Source organism: Trachemys scripta, chromosome 2 (genome assembly GCF_013100865.1).
Source record: "Trachemys scripta elegans isolate TJP31775 chromosome 2, CAS_Tse_1.0, whole genome shotgun sequence".
NCBI classification, from domain to species: Eukaryota; Metazoa; Chordata; order Testudines; family Emydidae; genus Trachemys; species Trachemys scripta.
Genome location: NC_048299.1, coordinates 240,090,404 through 240,110,855, shown reverse-complemented (window position 1 = coordinate 240,110,855; position 20,452 = coordinate 240,090,404). Strand labels below are relative to the sequence as shown.

At 58.8% G+C, this 20,452-nt stretch overlaps 1 protein-coding gene across 12 annotated transcripts in view; it reads left to right on the top strand.

Annotated features, from left to right (window-relative positions):
- TRIQK (triple QxxK/R motif containing) overlaps positions 1 to 20,452 on the top strand; it is an 89,781-nt gene that overhangs the window by 20,231 nt on the left and 49,098 nt on the right. For 11 of the 12 annotated variants that reach the window (XM_034763258.1, XM_034763266.1, XM_034763269.1 and 8 more), the window contains one exon: positions 3,321 to 3,401. In XM_034763258.1, the coding sequence (XP_034619149.1) occupies positions 3,341 to 3,401 (61 nt within the window). In that variant the 5' untranslated portion in view covers positions 3,321 to 3,340. Of the gene's footprint in view, positions 1 to 2,899; positions 3,155 to 3,320; positions 3,402 to 20,452 lie in introns of all 12 variants that reach the window. The other variant, XM_034763263.1, reaches the window with a different exon arrangement.

The following is a 20,452-nucleotide window of genomic DNA, read 5'->3' as shown; positions in this document are numbered from 1 at the left end:
AGCCAACTACAGGCCTGTTGAGATTAACTCCTGAAGTGCCATCAGCGTTATCACCTCAGGCTTCAGTACAACAGGACCAGAACACTTTCCTGGTACTGTTTACTCCCAAAGCATTTGCAGTCGCGAGAGGGTTGTTGAATCTCTCAGTACCACTTTCGCTGGCAATGCAAGAGTGTTGCCTGGCGCCCAAGGTACCAACACTCATTCCTTCACCTCTGCACCATGTGGGAACATGGGATGCAGCAGTTAGTGTTCTGTTCAAAATGGTACCGTTGAGGGGAAAGCCGCCATGATCTCGGCAGGACTCCCTTCTCCAGATTCTGCGCTTACCTCTTCAGTATCAATGGCTCCTCCTTTGTTGACATTTCTTCTCCCTTGGATTCTGAAGTGAGTTCCTATGTGTCTTAGCCTAGTCATATCCACCAACCTGCATCCAGTACCTGGATTCAGCCTCAGTTCCAGCATGACGCTTACTGAAAGGATCCTTGGGCCTCACTAGAAGAGACGTCCACCACCACTCTGTGCCTCTGGCTGCATTCTTCAAGATCTTACTTTGATGTGTTTGCCAAGAGCAGATACCAGTTCTAAGAGCGTCTTCTGTCCCTTCTCCAGTTTTTGCAAACCACTCACAAAATGCGTTTGGGCTCACGTCACAATAGATTGGTAGGTTTTTAACATGGTGGAAGTGCAGTGATCCCTTCCCTGTCCCTTTTCAGGGACCTCTCTCATGAAGCCATATTGTTGTGCGAGACATTTTTCGGCCCATGTTAGATGAACTCGACCTGCTGATCAACATGGAGAAGTCCATCCTATCTCTGGTTCAAAAAACAAATTTATTGGAGTTACGTTTGAGAGAGCTATGGGGCTGGTTGGCCGAAGTGTATTTCATTGAGGAAGCATCATGGACATGATAGTTCACGTTCCAAATTGAATCTTATTCTCCCTAGATTGGTGGATAGATCCTGCCAACATTTTCAAGGGAGTTCCCTTTGCCCGGCCTCAACAATCTCACACGTTAGTCATGGATGCCTCGGACCAGCATACTAGTTGTGGAGGGGTGGGACTCATTTGGGTCTGCTACAGACACAAGATCTCTGGTCTTCCCAAGATCTCAGTCTGCATATAAATGTAAGGGAGTTGCAAGCTATCTGGTTAGCTTGCATGGCATTTCTTCCACAAATCAAAGGAAGGGGTTTGTTGGTTATGACCAATGATACAGTGGCCATGTTTTATGTAAAAAAAACAGGAGGAGCCTGATCTTCACTGCTGTCATTTAGCCATTCTACTTTGGGCCTTCTGCATTGCCAATTCCATAATCCTGAAAGGAGCTTACCTTCCACAGATCCACAGTACATTGGCAGATCGCTTAAGCAGGCTGTTCATCAACCACTGCAAGTGGTCCCTTCACGCAGATGTTGCAAGGTCCATTTTCCAGCTTTGGGGAACTCCACAAGTGGATCTGTTTGCAACAAAAGACACCAAAAATGTCACCAATTTTGCTCCCCAGTGGGCCACTGTCCAGGTTCATTGACAGATGTGTTTCTAATGTCGTGGTCAGATGAACTCCTGTATGCTTTTCTTTCCATTCCTCTCCTGCTCAAAGTTCTGTGCAAAGTTAAGCAGAACAAGTCTCATCTTATGCTGAGGGATGGCCCTGTCAACAATGGGGGGGATGGCCCTGTCCACACTGTTTTTTAGAGCTATTAAACCTATCAGTTAGTCCCTCATTGTCATTCCTGCTACACATGGACTTGATTTTACAGAATCAGGATCATCTCCTCCATCCCAATTTGCAGACCCTTCTCCTGATGACTCGGAGGCTTTGTGGCTAATGACTGCAGAGAAGCCCTGTTGTAGGGTTGTTCAGGAAGTGCTGCTAAATAGTAGAAAACCATCAGCTAGGAGTACTTACTTGGCTAAATGGAAGAAGTTCTCTGTCTGGGTCAGAATGAAAGGAGCTTTTCTGGTCTTAGTCTTGTATGTGCTGAACAGAAACAATCTTCTGCCCCTAAAACACTTAAGCATTGGCGATTAGTTCAATCAGAGTACATTTAGTGGCTATCTTAGCCTTCCACCCGCCTGTTGATAACCATTCTCTTTTTTTAGCCTTATGTCTGTAAGATATTTAAAGGGCCTGGATAGACTGTTTTCACAGGTGCAAAATCTTGTTCCCCCACGGAGCTTGAATCTAGTCTTAGAAAAACTGATGGGTCGCCTCCTTTGAACCTCTAACGGCATTCTCCCTGTTGCACCTTTCTATAAAGGTGGCATTTTTAGTGGCTGTTATGTCACTCGGGGGAATTGAGGGCATTGGTATTAGGTCCTCCATATATAATTTTTATACAGACAAAGTTTGCATTTGTCCCCACCCAAGGTTTTTTCTCAAGGTGGTTTCCAGTTTTCAAATTAACAAAGCAGTCTTCTTACCAACCTTCTTCCCAAAGCCTCATGATCATAAAGGTGAGGGAGGCTTCATACTTTAAATATAAGAAAAGCTTTAGTTTTTTTTTATCTAGAACAGTCTAAACCTTTTAGGTCTTCGACACAACTGTTCACAGCATGGATGGACAGAATGAAGGTCTGTCCTGTATCCATCCAAAGGATCACATTTTGGATATCTACTTATGTTACCAGTTGGTGAATGTGAAGCCTCTGGATAGAGTGTTGGGTCATTTGACTAGATCCCAAGCAGCACCTGGCCCACGTTCCCATATTAGACATTTGCAAAGTGATAACCTGGTCGTCATGACATATGTTTGCCTCTCACTATGCTATCTCTTTGACAGTCTAGAGACATTGCTAAGTTTGGACAAGTCCTGCAGTTGGACTGCTTTTGAATCATCTGTGCTATCACTTGAAGAAATGGATACTAACTTTTCTATAACTCTTGTTCTTCAAGATGTGCACATGTCCATTCCATGACCTGCCCTTCTTCCCCTCTCCATTGGAGTCTTTCCGGTAGGATGAAGCTGTGGGAGATCAGTGGCGGTTCCGCACTTTATGCCTGCACGAGGCAGCAGAGGGTGATCGTGCTGCCCCAATGGGTACCGCTAAGGGAAAAATTCTGACAGCTGTGCATTGGGGTAGGGTACACATACACCTACAGCTGAGTAGACGTGTGCAACACATCTCAAAGAAAAACAGTTACAGAAAGGTTAGTAACCATTTCTACCATGTATAGGTTTATTCCTTTTGTATGTAATTTAGATAACTATTTTACTTGTGTAAAGACTTTCTATGACATGCATAGAATTCATTGGTTTGTTTAGATAATTGATTATTTAAAAATAATGTGATTCTTTCCCCCCTTCCTTCCTTAGTGGTTTTGGATTCAAAAAGGATGGGTAGAAAGGATGCATCTGCTGCAAGAATTCCTGTTGAGCAATACAGGAAACAAATAGGTAAGGAATACAGATTAATGTCTCCTTTTGGGATGCATCTTGTGTACAGTGTTAAGGGCCAGCCCATTCAGCAAAGACTTCTGACAGAAGAAAAAATGTATAATTTTAAAAGAAAACAGCATTGTGACGTTTCACTCCATATTCTTTATGAAAATATGCTTATGATGTGAATATGACATAACTGAGATGTACTTTATGCAAGATGGGTTTTGTAAGATATAATTGGAAAGGTTATAATTTACTGAATGTGATTATCCAATTTGTATCCCAATATCATTTCTGTATCTGAAGTTAGGAATATTGACTATGTATCTGTATTTCAACTATGCTATTTTGGGTTATGCCCACTGCTAGCACTTCAGGTACAACAGTGGAAAAGCCAGACAGGGCTTGATGACCCATCAGCGAGGACAATGAACTGTGAAAAGGCTTGGCCTTCTTGCAGACGCTCCATACTGCCACTGACTCCTGGACGATGTGATACTACAGAGTCAGGTGGTCTTGTCACCTGATACTAAACATTACCTGGGACTTCTTGTAACTTTCCACTGGAAGGGATTGGTGGGGGGGTGTGTCAAGTTTGGGAACCAAAGGATTCCACCTTATGTAAATCCTATTTAAGGTTGGGGAGGAAAGTAGATGGGACTGCTCCTCTCCATGGCCTGTCTGCCAAGAAGAAAGACTGCTAAAGCCACCTGAAGTGAAGGCAAGGGGGGGAGTCCAGACTGATGCAGGGGTCCAGTCTGAAAAGGAATATAACTGGAACTCCAATTTACATTTGGTAACCTGTTTTTCTTCTTCGAGTGCTTGCTCATATCCATTCCATTAGGTGTGTGCGCGCCGCGTGCACGATCGTCGGAAGATTTTCTACCCTAGCAACACCGGCGGGTCGGCTGTGGAGCCCCCTAGAGTGGCGCCTTCATGGCGCTGAATATATACCCCAGCCGACCCGGCGCCCCCTCAGTTCCTTCTTACCGCCCCTGACGGTCGTTGGAACTGTGGAGCGCGGCATAGCTGATCTCCACTCTCCCTAGCTTCGTTCGTTATTAGCAGTTATAGTTAGTTACAGTTTTAGTGTTAAATAGTTAAAATAGTTCATAGAAGTTGTTAGTTGTTATACTAGTTTAGGGGATTAAGGGGGTCGTCTCCCCCTTTCTCCCCCGGCCGCGGGTCCGGGCTCATGCCCAAAGCTCCCGGCTTCAAGCAGTGCGCCTCCTGCGCTAAACATATGCCCACGAGCGACCCACACGACTCCTGTCTGAAGTGCCTGGGAGAGTCCCATCAAACAGATAAGTGCAAGATCTGTAAGGCCTTCAGACCAAGGACCAAGAAGGAGCGGGACTTTCGGCTCCGGCAACTTCTGATGGAGGCGGCACTTAGTCCTGACGCTCCATCTACAAGTCAGGCCCCGGCACCTAGCGCCTCGGTGCGCAGTGCCCCGGCGGCACCGGCCACGACGACCACGCGAGTGGCGTCGGACAAGCCTCCCCGGCACCGGACCTTGTCGGCACCGCAAGCACAGCAAGTGCCTAGGCGCCGTTCATTATCCCCAGGGCATAAAAAAGCCCATAAGACGGGGGCCTCCGTGCCGAAGACGCCGGCTCCCCCAGTGCCGGGGGTAGAGCCGCGTCCGCCGGTGGAGCACCGGAAACAGGTGCCTCCAGCACCGTCGACTCCGGCGCCGAAGCCGTTGAGTCCGGTGCAGATAGCGTCTCCACCGAGACCGGCGGTTATACAGTGCCTCCCGTCGACTCCGGAGACCTTCGAGGCGGCGAGAGACTTAATAGCTCTCACAGAGCCGGCACCGCCCCAACCACCGGCACCGAAGGCACCGTTGACTCGCCCGGTCCAGTCGAGGGGGAAACCTGCCTTGATGCGCCCTCCATCGCAAGGGCTGGAACCTCGGCACCGATCCAGGTCCCGAAGCAGGTCCCCACGCCGCTCGCAGTCCCGGCACCGAATATCGCCTCGGCACCGGTCGTACTCGCGGCCAAGATCTTCTTCGCGGCACCGCTCTACGTCTCGGCACCGCTATGATCGTCGGCACCGATCAACGTCGAGACGTAGTTCTCGGCACCGCTACGGTCGACGCTCGACGTCGAGAGGCCGCTCCCGGCACCGGGCATACTCCAGGTCCTCGTCGAGGTCCAGATCTGACTCCCGGCACCGACGAGGTCATCGGCACCGGTCGCGGTCCTGGCACCGATCGCCGGCACCGCGTAGAGATAGATCATCTCCGGACCGGCACCGTGCGGCACCGCAGCCCACGGGAATCGTCTCGACGCTCTCGGCACCGCCGTGGCCATCGAGATCGGTGTCCCACTCCTCGGAGGACCTCTCGAGATCGGCATATCCCCCTCAAGGGCAAGCCGAGGAACAGGACTTGGGCCATTGGCGGGAGATGACAGAGGACCATTCTCATGGCCCATCTCACTGGTCGTTCTGGACCCCGTGGGCGTACCATCAGGAGCAAGGGGCTCCAATACCCTCGACCTCTCGCTCGAGTCACTCCGTCAGAAGGGCCCCGGAGTCCACCATCTCTCGGCCTCCACCAGGGGACATGGAGGCTTCCGTGTCCGCACCGCCTGACGCCCTGGACCCAGGCGCAGGTGATGCTCCGGCCCAGGAACAGGGAGACCAGGACCAGCCTTTGGATCCTGTTCCACCGGAGGCATCTTCCTCTTCTTCGCCGGACGAGGCAGTGGCGGGCACATCGTGCACGGGCCCACCTCCAATAGATCTTCGGGCTCACCAGGATCTTCTGCGCAGGATGGCCCGTAATATGGACCTGCAGGCAGAGGAGGTAGTGGAGGTGCACGACCCGATAGTGAATATCCTCGGAGCGGATGCCCCATCGAGGGTAGCGTTACCCCTGATCCGCACGATACAATCTAATGCGGATACGATATGGCAAACTCCTGCCTCTATCCCACCCACAGCGAGAGGGGTGGAAAGGAAATACTTTGTCCCATCTAAGGACTACGGGTACTTGTATACCCACCCCCAACCGTGTTCACTGGTGGTGGCATCAGTGAACGCACGAGAGCGCCATGGCCAGCAGGCGGCAGCGCCTAAATCAAAAGAGGCTAAGCGGCTCGATTTGTTTGGCCGTAAGGTTTACTCAGCCGGAGGGCTGCAACTTAGAGCGGCGAACCAACAGGCGCTACTGAGCCGCTACAATTTTAACTCCTGGAACTCTATGGGGAAGTTTAAGGAGTTGATTCCCCAAGAGTCCAGGGAAGAGTTTGGAGCCATGGTAGAGGAGGGTAAGAAGGTGGCTCGGACCTCCTTGCAGGCCTCCTTGGACATAGCAGACTCAGCTGCGAGGACCATGGCTTCGGGTATCGCTATGCGGAGGATCTCCTGGCTTCAGGTTTCGGGTTTGCCTCCGGAGCTGCAGCAAACCCTACAGGATCTGCCCTTTGAGGGACATGGATTGTTCTCGGACAAGACGGACTCTCGCCTGCAGAGCCTCAAGGACTCGAGAACAATCATGCGCTCCCTCGGGATGCATGTTGTGGGCCCTCAGCGCAGGCCATTTAGGCCGCAGCCTCAGCGCTTCTACCCCCCCCCCGCCTCGCCAGAGACAAGACTCGACCCGGAGGCGAGGGCGAGGTGGTAGGAGAAGGTGGACCGGCCCTCAACCCGGCCAGAACCAAGGGCCACCTAGACCACCTTCAGGCCCCAGGCAGAACTTTTGAAGGTGCGGTCGAGGACGGCGCCCCAGCCATCCACCAGGATCCAGCCCCCTACTTTCGGGATCGCCTCTCCCACTTCCACCGTGCCTGGTCCCTTATAACTTCGGACCGTTGGGTCCTCTGCACGGTGGAGAGGGGATATGCTATCCAGTTTTCTTCTATCCCCCCCTCCCACCCCCCTTCCCCGTCCCTCTTCAGGGACCCTTCTCACGAGCAACTTCTTATACAGGAGGTCTCTACGCTCCTGGCCTTGGGGGCCATAGAGGAGGTTCCGATAGAGTTAAGGGGCAGGGGATTTTATTCCCGTTACTTCCTGATCCCCAAGTCCAAAGGAGGTCTGCGGCCCATCTTGGACTTGCGCGAACTCAACAAATTCGTAGTAAAGTTGAAGTTCCGCATGGTCTCTTTGGGGGCCATTATCCCTTCCCTCGATCCTGGAGACTGGTTCGCCGCCCTCGACATGAAAGACGCATACTTTCACATCACAATTTACCCACCTCACAGACGCTTCCTGCGATTCGTGGTAAACACGGTGCACTACCAGTTTGCAGTCCTTCCCTTCGGCCTATCCTCGGCCCCAAGAGTGTTCACGAAATGTATGGCTGTCGTGGCAGCGTACCTTCGTCGACAGGGGATACAGGTGTTCCCGTACCTAGACGACTGGCTGGTACGCGGTCGCACCAAGGAGCAAGTTCAAGCTCACGTCCACACAATAGTGCACACATTCAACGAGTTGGGCATCCTACTCAACAAGGACAAATCCACTCTAGAACCTACCCAGAGAATAGAATTCATCGGAGCAGTTCTCGACTCCAAACGTGCACAAGCCATCCTGCCAGACAACCGCTTTGGCACCATCACGAACCTCATTCAAGGGCTACAGGCCTTCTCAACTACCACGGTGAGGTCGTGCCTTACCCTGCTGGGTCACATGGCTTCCTGCACGTACGTAACCAGGCATGCCAGACTTCGGCTTCGCCCACTCCAGACCTGGGTGTCATCTATATACCGTCCACATCGGGACAGCCTGAACATGGTGGTCACGGTCCCGAACTCGGTCCTGGCCTCCCTCACCTGGTGGCTAGATCACAATGTGGTCTGCGAGGGGATGCCATTTCACGCCCCACAACCTTCTCTGCACCTGGTCACGGACGCGTCATCTCTGGGTTGGGGCGCCCATCTCAACGAACACCATACCCAGGGCCTGTGGACTGCACCCCAGCTAGCCCTGCATATCAATGTTCGGGAATTGATGGCGGTGCGCCTGGCGTGCCAGGCATTCCTCAATCTCCTACGTGGCCGTTGTGTGTTAGTTCTCATCGACAACACCACGGCCATGTTTTACATCAACAAGCAAGGAGGAGCACGTTCGTCAATTCTATGCCAAGAGGCCATTCGCCTGTGGGACTTCTGCATCGCCCACTCAATCCATCTCACGGCATCGTTCCTCCCTGGAGTCCAGAACACTCTAGCGGACCGACTCAGCAGGTCCTTCCAGACGCACGAGTGGTCTATCCGTCCGGACATCATACATTCCGTCTTCCAGAAGTGGGGGTTTCCCCAGATAGACCTGTTTGCATCCCGAGACAACAGGAAGTGCCACATGTTCTGCTCCCTACAAGGTCGAGCTCCGGGCTCCCTCTCGGATGCGTTTCTCCTTCCCTGGAAAGACCACCTGTTTTATGCCTTCCCTCCGTTTCCTCTGGTACACAAGGTACTGCTCAAATTGCGCAGAGACCAGGCACAGGTAATTCTGGTCGCTCCAGCGTGGCCGAGACAACATTGGTACACCACACTGTTGGAACTCTCGGTTCAGACACCGATCCCGCTTCCATTATGTCCGGATCTCATATCTCAGGACCACGGTCGGCTGCGTCACCCCGACCTGCAATCACTCCACCTCACGGCGTGGCTGCTCCATGGTTCACCCAGGCAGAGCGGCAATGCTCGCACTCTGTCCAACAGATCCTGCTGAGCAGTAGAAAACCCTCAACACGGACCACGTACCTGGCCAAGTGGAAACGGTTCTCCTGTTGGTGCGAACAACGAGCCACGTCCCCGTTGCAGGCACCCATTCCTCTCATATTGGAATATCTCCTCTCCCTAAAACAACAAGGGTTGGCGATATCTTCAATTAGAGTTCACCTGGCCGCTATATCGGCCTTTCACCCAGGGGAACTCGCGTCCTCGGTATTCTCTAACCCGATGGTTGTTAGATTCCTCAAGGGCTTAGACCGGACGTACCCACAACAGCGTCATCCCGTCCCGACGTGGGATCTCAATCTGGTTCTCTCCAAACTCACAGGTCCTCCGTTCGAGCCACTGGCCACCTGTTCACTTCTGTACCTATCCTGGAAGACAGCCTTCCTCGTAGCCATCACCTCAGCAAGGCGCGTTTCTGAACTCAGGGCGCTTACATCCGAGCCCCCTTATACCGTTTTCCATAAGGATAAAGTGCAGCTTCGTCCACATCCTGCCTTTCTCCCTAAGGTGGTTTCTCCATTTCATATCAACCAGGACATATTTCTCCCGGTCTTTTATCCCAAACCACATGCCACTCGCCAGGATCAACGTTTGCATTCCCTGGACGTGCGAAGGGCCCTGGCCTTCTATATTGACCGCACAAAGCACTTTAGAAAGACGACGCAACTCTTCGTTGCAGTGGCCGACCGAATGAAAGGCTCACCGGTCTCCTCACAACGCCTATCCTCCTGGATTACGTCTTGCATCCGGACTTGCTATGACCTGGCAGGTGTCTCAGCACCGCACCTCACCGCTCACTCAACGAGGGCCCAAGCCTTCTCGACTGCTTTCCTGGCACATGTTCCGATACAGGACATTTGTAGAGCGGCAGTTTGGTCATCAGTCCACACGTTTACAGCTCACTATGCACTAGTGCAACAGTCCAGGGACGATGCTGCATTCGGATCAGCGGTTTTGCACACAGCAATGTCTCACTCCGACCCCACCACCTAAGTTGGGCTTGGGAGTCACCTAATGGAATGGATATGAGCAAGCACTCGAAGAAGAAAAGACGGTTACTCACCGTTGTAACTGTTGTTCTTCGAGATGTGTTGCTCATATCCATTCCAAACCCGCCCCCCGTCCCCACTGTCGGAGTAGCCGGCAAGAAGGAACTGAGGGGGCGCCGGGTCGGCTGGGGTATATATTCAGCGCCATGAAGGCGCCACTCTAGGGGGCTCCACAGCCGACCCGCCGGTGTTGCTAGGGTAGAAAATCTTCCGACGATCGTGCACGCGGCGCGCACACACCTAATGGAATGGATATGAGCAACACATCTCGAAGAACAACAGTTACAACGGTGAGTAACCGTCTTTTTTTAAGTATATTGAGCTTAGCTTGCATATTTTGCTTTATTTGGTCAGTAATCTGCTTTGTTCTGTCTGTTATATCTTATATTCACTTAAAATTCACCTTTTATAGTTAATAAACTTATTTCTTGTTTATAATATAACCCAGTGTAGTGAGCCGTATTGGCAAACCGGGAAGTGGGCGGGCTTAGCCGCCCACTACTAAAGGCCCCTCCCCCAGCCTAGCGGGAGGGACCACTGGACCCAGTACCAAATGATTACGTGGGACAAATAATAAAAAAACAGGGAACGAGGTGACGGTCAGAGGTTCAAAATCAGGGAACCAGATGGGGACACCGAGCAGAGAACCCCGGACAGCGCCCACTGCTCCTCGAAGGTGGCAAGGGAGCCAGCGGACGCTGCCCAGTGGAACTCCGCACGGAGACGTGAGACCAAAGAGGTATGAAAGTAGGCCCCACAGTCGCAAAGCACCCCCTCGTCCAACATCTTCTCCCTGGTATTATAGATGGTGAGTTTGGCCAGGGCCAGGAAGAGGTTGACGAGGAGGTCTCGCGACTTAGTGGGGCCACGAACAGGGTGTGCATAAATAAACAAGTGCGGGGAAAAGTGTAGCCAGAACCTCAACAAGAGGTTCTGGAGAAGCCGGAAAAGAGGCTGCAGCCTGGCGCACTCAAGGTAAGCGTGCGCCAGGGTCTCCCTAATGCCACAAAATGGGCAGGCCTCAGGAATAGGGGTGAACCGCGCCAAGTACACGCCCGTGCTCACGGCCCCATGAAGGAGCCGCCAACCAATGTCCCCGGCGGGCCTTGGAACTAAGGTAGAATAAAGGCTGGCCCACCGGGGCTCCTCACCCTCCACAGGTAACAGATAGTCCCTCCACTTGGTGTCGGGGCGGGACACGAGGGTGAGGTGATGCAACGTGTGAAGCACGAGCGTGTACAGATAGTCCCTAGGCGCGGTTCGAAACTGAACCGGCTGCAAAGCGCGCAGCCGGCTCGGGTTATGGGAGCGGGGGAGCCGGGGGGGCTCATGGAACAGGGGCCCGAGAAAAAGGTCCGGAGGGCCCGGGGTGAGGGGTGGGCGGGGAACACCCTCCCGCAGGGCCCGCCACAAAAAGCCGAGAGCAGGAGGTGACAATGCAGCGCCCACCTCCTGGAGTACACGCAGAGGGGTCGCGAGGGTGGAGAGCCCCATGCGCCGACCAAGCGCGCGGGGATCCACCCAGTCCCCTCTGGTGTAGTCCAGGAGGTCTCCGACCCTGGTGGTTTCCGCCAGGACCAACCTCCGGCTCACCGAGGGCGACTCCGCCACCTGCACACGAAGATCGGGATTGTGCAGCAGGGGCTCCGCGAGGAGATCTGCGCCCTCGGTGGCCACAATGGACCTGGTCGCCGAGAAAAGCTTCCAGGTCCGGAGAAGGTCCTGGTAGAAGACCGGCAGCTCCGAGAGGTCTCGCAGAAGACCTCTCGGATGAAGAAAAAGGAGCTGCCGGTCGTATCGGAGCCCTCGGAGGCGGCGGAGGAAGGCGTGCGCTAACGTGCTCCATGCCGGACTACCTTCACCATAAAGGAGCCTCTGCAGGGCCTGGAGGCGGAAGACATGGACCTGGCTACGAAGGCAGACCAGGCCCTGTCCCCCCTCCTCCAGGGGAAGACTCAGAACCCCCGCAGAGACCCAGTGCAGTCCAGGCCAGAAGAACTCCAGGGCTATCCTCTGGAGCCTGGCCAGGAGTCCCGGGGTCGGGCTCAGGGTGTTGAGCCGGTGCCAGAGCATGGACAGGACGAGCTGGTTCAGCACCAGCGCCCTCCCCCGCAGGGAGAGACACCGGAGCAGTCCCGTCCATCTCCGCAACCGCGCACGCACCCTGGCCTCCAAATCCAGCCAGTTCTCCGGCGGAGAAGGATGCGTGGCGGAAAGATAAACGCCTAGATAGAGCAGCGGACCCGCGCTCCACCGAATGGCTTGAAGCGCGGGTGGGAGGGAGCCCGCCTGCCAACCGTCCCCGACCACCAGGCCAGAGCTCTTGGCCCAGTTGACCCGGGCGGAGGAGGCGGTCGAATAAACGGCCTGGCAGGCCTCCACCCGCACCAGATCCTCAGGGTCCTGGACCACGAGGAGCACGTCGTCGGCGTACGCCGACAGGACCAGCCGCAGCTCCGGCTCCCGGAGCACCAACCCTGCTAACCTCCGGCGGAGGAGGCAGAGGAAGGGCTCGATCGCCAGAGCGTACAGCTGGCCCGAGAGGGGGCACCCCTGCCGTACTCCCCGCCCAAAGCTGACCGGCTCGGTCAGGGTCCAGTTGAGCCTGACCAGACACTCCGCCTCAGCGTACAGCACCTGGAGAAAGCCCACAAACTGGGGCCCGAAGCCGAATGCCCGCAGAGTGCCCAGGAGGTACCCGTGGTCCATCCTGTCGAACGCCTTCTCCTGGTCCAGAGACAGGAGGGCGAACGACAGACCATCCCTACGTCCCAGCTCTAATAGGTCCCGGACCAAGTACAGATTGTTAAAGATGCTCCGGCCCGGGACGGCGCAGGTCTGGTCGGGGTGGACCACGTCCGCCAGTACGGACCCCAGCCGCAGCGAGATGGCCTTCGCTACGACCTTATAGTCCGTGCTGAGGAGCGAGATGGGACGCCAGTTTCGTAAATCGCGGAGGTCCCCCTTCTTCGGCAACAGGGCGAGCACTGCTCGCCTGCACGAGAGAGGAAGGACCCCGCTCTGCAAGGACTCGGCCCAGACGGTGACGAGGTCTGGGCCGAGGACGTCCCAGAACACGCGGTAAAACTCCACGGTCAGCCCGTCCATGCCTGGAGATTTGTTAGTGGGCATGATCTGGAGGGCCGCCGAGAACTCAGCCAGAGAAAGAGGCAGCTCCAGCCGGTCTCGGCCGCCCGCGCTGACCGTCGGGAGCTCGGTCCAGAGCACCCTGCAGGCCTCGGCGTCGGTCGGATCTGGGGAGAAAAGAGCGGCGTAGAAGGCCCTGGCCCTGCCACGCATCTCCTCCGGATCCGTGAGGGGGGCGCCGTCCTCCGCCAGGAGGCAGGTGACATACTGTTTGGCCCCCCTCCGTTTCTCCAGGGCGTAGAAGAAGCGGGAGCCGCGATCCATCTCCCGAAGGAGACGGATGCGGGATCGAACAAACGCGCCCCGGGCCCGGTGGTCTTCCAGGGCCCGGAGCTCCTCCCGCTTCTCCCGGTACGCCGCGCGGAGGGGCGGATCCTCGGGGCCGGAGGCCAGACGCCTCTCCAGCTCCAAAACCTCCCACTCCAACTGCCCTAACAAAACATCCCGCCGCCGGCTGGCGCCCCGGGAGTAGTTCCGGCAGAAGAGCCGCGCGCGGACCTTCCCCACATCCCACCACCGCCGCGCCGAGGGAAAGGCGCGCCGCTGCCCCCGCCAGGCCAGCCAAAACTCCCGGAAGGATGCCACGAAGCCCACGTCCTCCAGCAAACTATTATTAAAATGCCAATAGGCCGGCCCCGGCCGCTCGGAACTGAGAGAGGCCGTCACGGTCACCAGGTGGTGATCTGAGAACGGGGCCGGCCGGACGCTGGAGGCATGGGCCCGCGCCAGATGAAAACGGGACAGATAAATGCGGTCCAACCGGGAGTGGCGCGACCGGTCGTCCTCCACCCGGACATAGGTGAAGGTGGTGTCGTCGTCCGGGTGGTGTTCGCGCCAGACGTCCACCAGGGAGTGATGGTCTACGATCTCCCTGAGGACGCCCGCGGCTGCCTGGGAAGACTCAGGCCCGGAGCGGTCCCGGTCCTCGAGGGTGGTGTTAAAGTCCCCGCCCAGGACCAGGCACTCGCGAGAATCCAGAGTGCCGAGGAAGGCCGCCGCCCGCTGATAGAAAGGCACGCGTTCCGAGCCCGTGGTCGGGGCATAAACGTTGACCAAGTTCAGAACCAGCCCCTCCACACGGGCCCGGACGTGCAGCAGGCGGCCTGGCACGACTTCGGCGACTCCCAGCACCTCAGGCCGCAGCCCCGGGGAGAACAGGGTGGCCACTCCAGCCGAATGGGCGCTGAGGTGGCTAAAATAAACCCCGTCTCCCCACTCCAGCCGCCAGCTAGCCTCGACGGCCGGAGCCGTGTGGGTCTCCTGCAGGAAAATCACAGAGTACCCCCCCTCCCGAAGGAAGGAGAGCACCTGGCTCCTGCGGAAACCCACCCTACAGCCCCGGGCGTTCAACGACGCAAAGGTGGTAGCCGTCATGCGGAGGGCTGGGGCAGATCCTCACGGGCGGAGGGACCATCGGCCCCCAGCGGGCCCCGCAAGATCCCGGTCTCGACTCCGAAGGACAAAAGGGAGTCGCGGAATTTGCGGGCCCGCCGATAGGCCGCGATGTCCCGCCGACCGGACCCTCGCCCCTCCCCCAAAAGCGCCTTCACGGTCCGGAGGACGAGATGGAAGTCCCCCCAGCGCTGAAGGGCGAGCTGCACCTTACCCGTGGAACCTCGGGAATCCGAAAGAAAGAGGCGCAACTCATCCCGCAGCGCGGAGGGGGAGGCAGCGGCCAAGCCGCCGCCAGCCTCCGGCGGGGCCCCTGAAGGGTCCTCGCGGCCCACGGTAACAGATAAACAAGGGGCCGAGCTCCGGCGCTGCTGCGCTAGGCAGCCCGTCCCCATCCCCGGTAAAGGAGAGAGCGGCTGAGGGAACAACACAGCCCCAACAGTGGCAGGAAGGGGGGGCACGAAAACCGCCCCCTGAGGGTTGTCTGCAGGCAACGGAAATGCGACAACCCCGGGGGCGGCAGTAACACCAGAGGTGGCAGAAGGAGACACCTCGGGGACAGGATCTGGGGCAAGGGCGGGAGTAGGGGCGGGGCTCGAGGCGGGAACAGGGACTTGGGCAGGAGAGGGGACAGGATCAGGGACGGGAACGGGCTCCCCATCTCCTGCTGCCAAGCCGCTAGACTGCGGCTCCCCTCGGCCAAGGTCAGCATCCGAGGGGACGGAGGCAGCAGGGACAGGGGAAGCCTCAGGGGCAGGAACGATGGAAGGGGCAGGATCGGGGGCAGGAACCGGCCGCTCAGCAACGGCCGTCGCCCCGAGGGGCTCGGCGGCCGTGCACGAGATGGTAGTCGCGGCCGGGCTGGCAGGTAGGGCTAAGGGTTCCCCCAGAACTAAATCGGGGGCAGCAGAGTGGGGCGAGGAACCGGGAGCAGGAGAAGGGGGCGGGACTAAGCCAGCACCCGGATCGGGGCCCGCTGGCGAAGGGTCGTCCTCCCCCTGGGTAACCGGGGTCAGACCCAGGGCCTCGATCTCATCAAAGATGGAGGCGAAAGCGGTCCCCTCGGCCCCGGCGACCTCCCCGCCAGTCACGGAGACAAAGGCCGCCCCGGCATCGGCGGCGGCGGCGGGGGGCACGGACGGAGCAAGGGCCGGGAGAACCGCTACAGAAGCCTCCTCAGGTGTGGGCTCAACAAAGGGGACAGAAGTTTCCCCAGCCGCTGCCACGGCATCCACGGTCTCCATGGCCGGCACCTCCTGCTGGGCACCGTCCGGGGGCGCGGAAACAGAACTAACAACGTCGGCCCCCCGCGGCATCTTTCGGGGGGCCTGCTCTCTCTCCTCATCAGAGGGGAGGGAGAGAGCCCGCGACCTGCGGGCGCCGCGCTTCCCCCGGACGGTCACCCAGCCCCCCGAGGTGGAAGAGGAGGTGGAGGGCCGGTCAGCAGGGGCAGGGCCAGAGGGCAAGGGCGATGGCTTCGGGGCTTGGGGCGGCAGGGTCGGAGGGACAGCAGGGGGGAGGGAAACCTCCCCCTGGGGCGGGCCCTTCCCCGCAGCCGGCGGAAGCTGCCCTGCCCTCTCCTCCACATGCCCCGCCGATCCAGGGTCGGCGACGGCAAGGCCCGCCCGCCCGGCCGTCTCCGCGGCCAGAGCGGGAACCGCGGCAGAAGGAGGAGGGGCGGCGGCAGCAGCAGTGTCTGAACCGCCAGGGTTGCCGGCGATGACAGGGCCGGCACCCTCCCGGGCCCCGGGGGTCTCGGACGCCCCTCCAGGCCGGGCTAGGGGACAGTCCCTCCGGACATGCCCCGGCGCCCGGCAGAGGAAGCACCGGGCCTCCCCCGTCGAATAGTGGACCCGACAATGGGCCCCCCGGTAGGGCACCAGGAAGGACCCCTCGAGCGCCACTCCGGCACCCGCCGCCGGTGGCAGCTGAAGCTGGACCTGCCGGCGGAAAGACAGGATGTGCCGGAGGGCAGGGTCCTTACAGCCCAATGAGAGAGAGCTCAGAATGGAAATGGGCTTCCCCAGGGTGGAGAGGGCCGGCAACAGGGCGGCGTTGGGGAGGTAGGGCGGAACGGAGGTCAAGAGCACCCGTACGCCCAGGTCCTCCAGGGGTTCCAAGGGCACAAACACGCCTCCCACCGCCAAGCCTCGTTCCACCGCCTCCTGCGCAGCGGCCACCGACGCCAGGAAGAACACGGCCTTCCCGTACATCTTGGAGGCCGCCACGATGGCCGTAGGCCCCACCACCCTCGCCAACGCCCGCACATAGGTCTCAATGTGGGGCGAGGCAGGCACCAAATGGCAACGGACGCCATGCCTCCTAGTCAGCGAGGGGAAGGGGCCGTGGTCACCAGGGACAGGTCCAAAGGCGGCGGTCGGGGCGGACGACGGGGCGGCACGCAAAGAGGCGGCGGCCACCTGGGCGTATGCTCTGGGGGCCGGAGGTGGAGCGCCACCAGAGCTGGTGGAAGGGACGGCAGGAGAGGGAGGGGCCGCGGCCGGTGTCGGGGCCGCAGCGGGGACCGTAGCCCCGCCCGCAGGAGGTCTAGCTCCACGGGCGGGGCCCTTGCCCTTCTTCCTCCCTTGGCCCTTCCTGCCGGTGGAGGGGGCAGCCGTGGCAGCGGCGGTATCCGGGACAGGGCCAGCCAAGGGGCCGGCCACTGGGGTGGGCGGGGACGACAGGGCAGGGGCAGGGGCAGGGGCAGAGTCCCCCGCCATTACAACCTGCAGCCGCTCCTCCCCTCTAGACAAAAAACAAAACGAGGGAAAGGCAACCACTCCCCACCGCTAGGCTGCAGGCTGGGGAGGAGGGTGCCAATGGAGAGGGCACACAGGAGCGAAAAGAGAGGGGTGGGACACAGGTGCCAAAAAAAGAAAGCCGGCTCCCCCGGCTACACAGGGGCGGGGGGGAACTACAACAACAGTAAAAGGGGGGGTGAACAGTGCAAAAGGGGGGGGAGCAACAAAACGGGGGCACAAGCGCGCGCGGGGGGGCGAAGGGGGGGGGTGCACTGGAGCAGCGGCTCGGAAACAGAATGGAATGTCCAGCCAGCTGCAGCCCAAGGACAAGGAGGGGTAGGAGGAAAAACTCCAGCCAGCCGCAGCCCAAGGACAGGGCCGGGAACACAGCCAGCAGGCTAGGAACCGAGGGGGGGGGGGAATGGGCACCAAAAAAATAAACCAAAGGGGCTCAAAAGGAAGGGGGTAGGGTAGGGCCAACTAATCTACAGGGAGGGGACCCCACCAGCAAAACGTAGTTGGGGGGCAGGAGAAGTCCAGGGCGGGGGAAAAGGTGCACCCACAGCGTTCGGGAAGCGCAGGCTCCGCCGTTCACTGCTGCAAGTAAACAGTCCCGGACGATGGAAATGGCGGGGGGAGCAAACAGCCCCGCCGAGGGGCGAAAAGCAGGTCCAGATGGCACGCGGGGCGGTGGAGGGGTCGTCGGCAGCTGTCGGCGGTGGGGGTGGTGGCAAAGGGGGAGCAGATGGACGAAGGGGGGGCACCGCACCCCCCCCCCCGCGTTCCCTTCAACAGTCCGGTACGGGGGACGGGACAGCAGGCTCCCAAGTCGACCTCGGAGTTTTCTGGCAAGCGACGGCTTCCACTCCGAGGAATCACGAGCGAGAGGCTCAGGTCCGTCCGCACTCCTAACGCGACCGGGGGGCACCACCACCCCAGGAGTAAAGATGGCAAAGTCACTCGAAACACAGTTCTCAAACAACTCCCTCCACAATCTCCCGAACCAGGGACGCAGTCTCTTCGCTCTCCGCGACGGAGGCAGCGGCTCCCACACAGGAACAACAGCAGCAGCGAGCGGCAGTCAGCCGGCCGGGCAACCGGCCAGGCAGGCAAGCAAGCAGGCAGGTGGGCCCCCAGATGGTATCGGTGTTGGCGTTGGGGGGCCGATGCTTCTCCCTCCGGAGGCGAGGGCGAGGGGGGGGGGCAGGCCGGCAAGGCCCCCCCCCTCCGCACTCACTCACTCACTCACGCAGCAGCAGCGGCAGCAACAAGGAGAGCAGCAAGCAGCAGCTGGAGAGGGCCGGGAAAGACCAGAGGGAGAAGGGAGCACAGAGAGCTCCTGCAACCTGTAGTGAGCCGGCCTGGCCCCCGACGGCCCCTGAGGGAGAGGAGCCTGAATTGGCACCCAAGTGGGCGGAGCCACCGCCACCTGTTCCCGCCCCCCGGAAGTCAAGGGGCGGGACAGGAAGTATAAGAGCCAGGCCCCAGCTCTCAGTTAGAGCCCAGCGGCCGGAGAGGCCAGACATGCCGGTGCGAGCTCCGGCTAGACCGAGCCTTTCCAGAGCCAGGTACCCCGACGCGGACGGACCGAGCCTCCCCAGAGCCAGATACCTGGACGCCGGCCGACCGGACCTCCCCAGAGCCAGGTACCCCGACGCGGATTGGCCAAGCCTTCCCCAAGCAAGGTACCCCGACGTAGACTGGCCGCCCTTGCCCCGAGCACGGTACCCCGAGGAGGAGCCCGAGCGCCCCCCTGACTGGCCACCGGAGGAGCAACCCGACCCAGACGACCCTCTGCGAACTGAGGAACCCATGGTGTGGGACCCCGCTGCCGAGCCCAGCGGGGAGCAGGTACAAATGGAGGGGGAAATGGAAAGCAGCCCGGGGGTAGCTGACCCCAGTCTAGCTACAACAGAGAGCGAACCAATGTTGGTGTGTTGCGGTCAGGACCCCGCCAACACAGCGGCAGACTGACTGCCGCTCTTAGGGCCCCGGGCTGGGACACAGTGGAGTGGGTGGGCCTGTGTCCCCCCTGCCACCCCACTTAACGGGTGGCAGCTTCCCCCTCCAGCCAGCGCTCTGACACCGCTACGGAACTATTGGTTGCTGCCCTGAACTATTGTTTGTTGCCCCGCCCTGACTAAGGGCCTGGGGCGTCCCGAGTTTGTCCGTGCTCAGCTCCTGATACCCAGACCTGAGCCCACCCCCCTTGAACTATTGTTTGTTGCCCTGCCCTGACTGAGGGCCAGGGCCTACTAACTCTGTTTGGGGCTCAGCCTGCAGGAAGGTCCTGAGCCCCTGAACTATTGTTTGTTGCCCCGCCCTGACTGAGGGCCAGGGCCTACTAACTCTGTTTGGGGCTCAGCCTGCAGGAAGGTCCTGAGCCCCTGAACTATTATTTGTTGCCCCGCCCTGATTGAGGGCCTGGGCCTACTAACTCTGCTTGGGGCTCAGCCTGCAGGAAGGTCCTGAGCCCCTGAACTATTATTTGTTGCCCCGCCCTGACTGAGGGCCTGGGCCTACTAACTCTGTTTGGGGCTCAGCCTGCAGGAAGGTTCTGAGCCCCTGGACTATTGTTTGTTGCCCCGCCCTGATTGAGGGCCGGGCCTGAACCCCTGACTGTACTGCTCAGCCTGAAGGAAGGTTCTGAGCCCCCTGGACTATTGGGGGTTGCCCTCCCCTGAATAAGGGCCTGGGACGTCCTGAGCTTGTCAGGGCTCAGCTCCTGATCCACGGTGCTGAGCGCCCGAACTATTGTTTATTGCCCCGCCCTGAGCTAGCGCGGGGGGGCTTGACTGACTTTGTAATCCCCAGCTCCGGCAGTGAGGACCGGAGCCCGGGCCTGAGTTACTGCCGGACCCTGACGGAGAGCAGGAGCTCATTGCAGAGGCCGTGTACCTTTGGCCTAGCCCCTGCCAGAGGGGCGAAACCCTGAGACCGATCCAGGCCGTGTAGTGAGCCGGCCTGGCCCCCGACGGCCCCTGAGAGGGCCCGACCCCCGCACCGGACGTTTACACCCAGTTTATGTAATTTCTAACTGG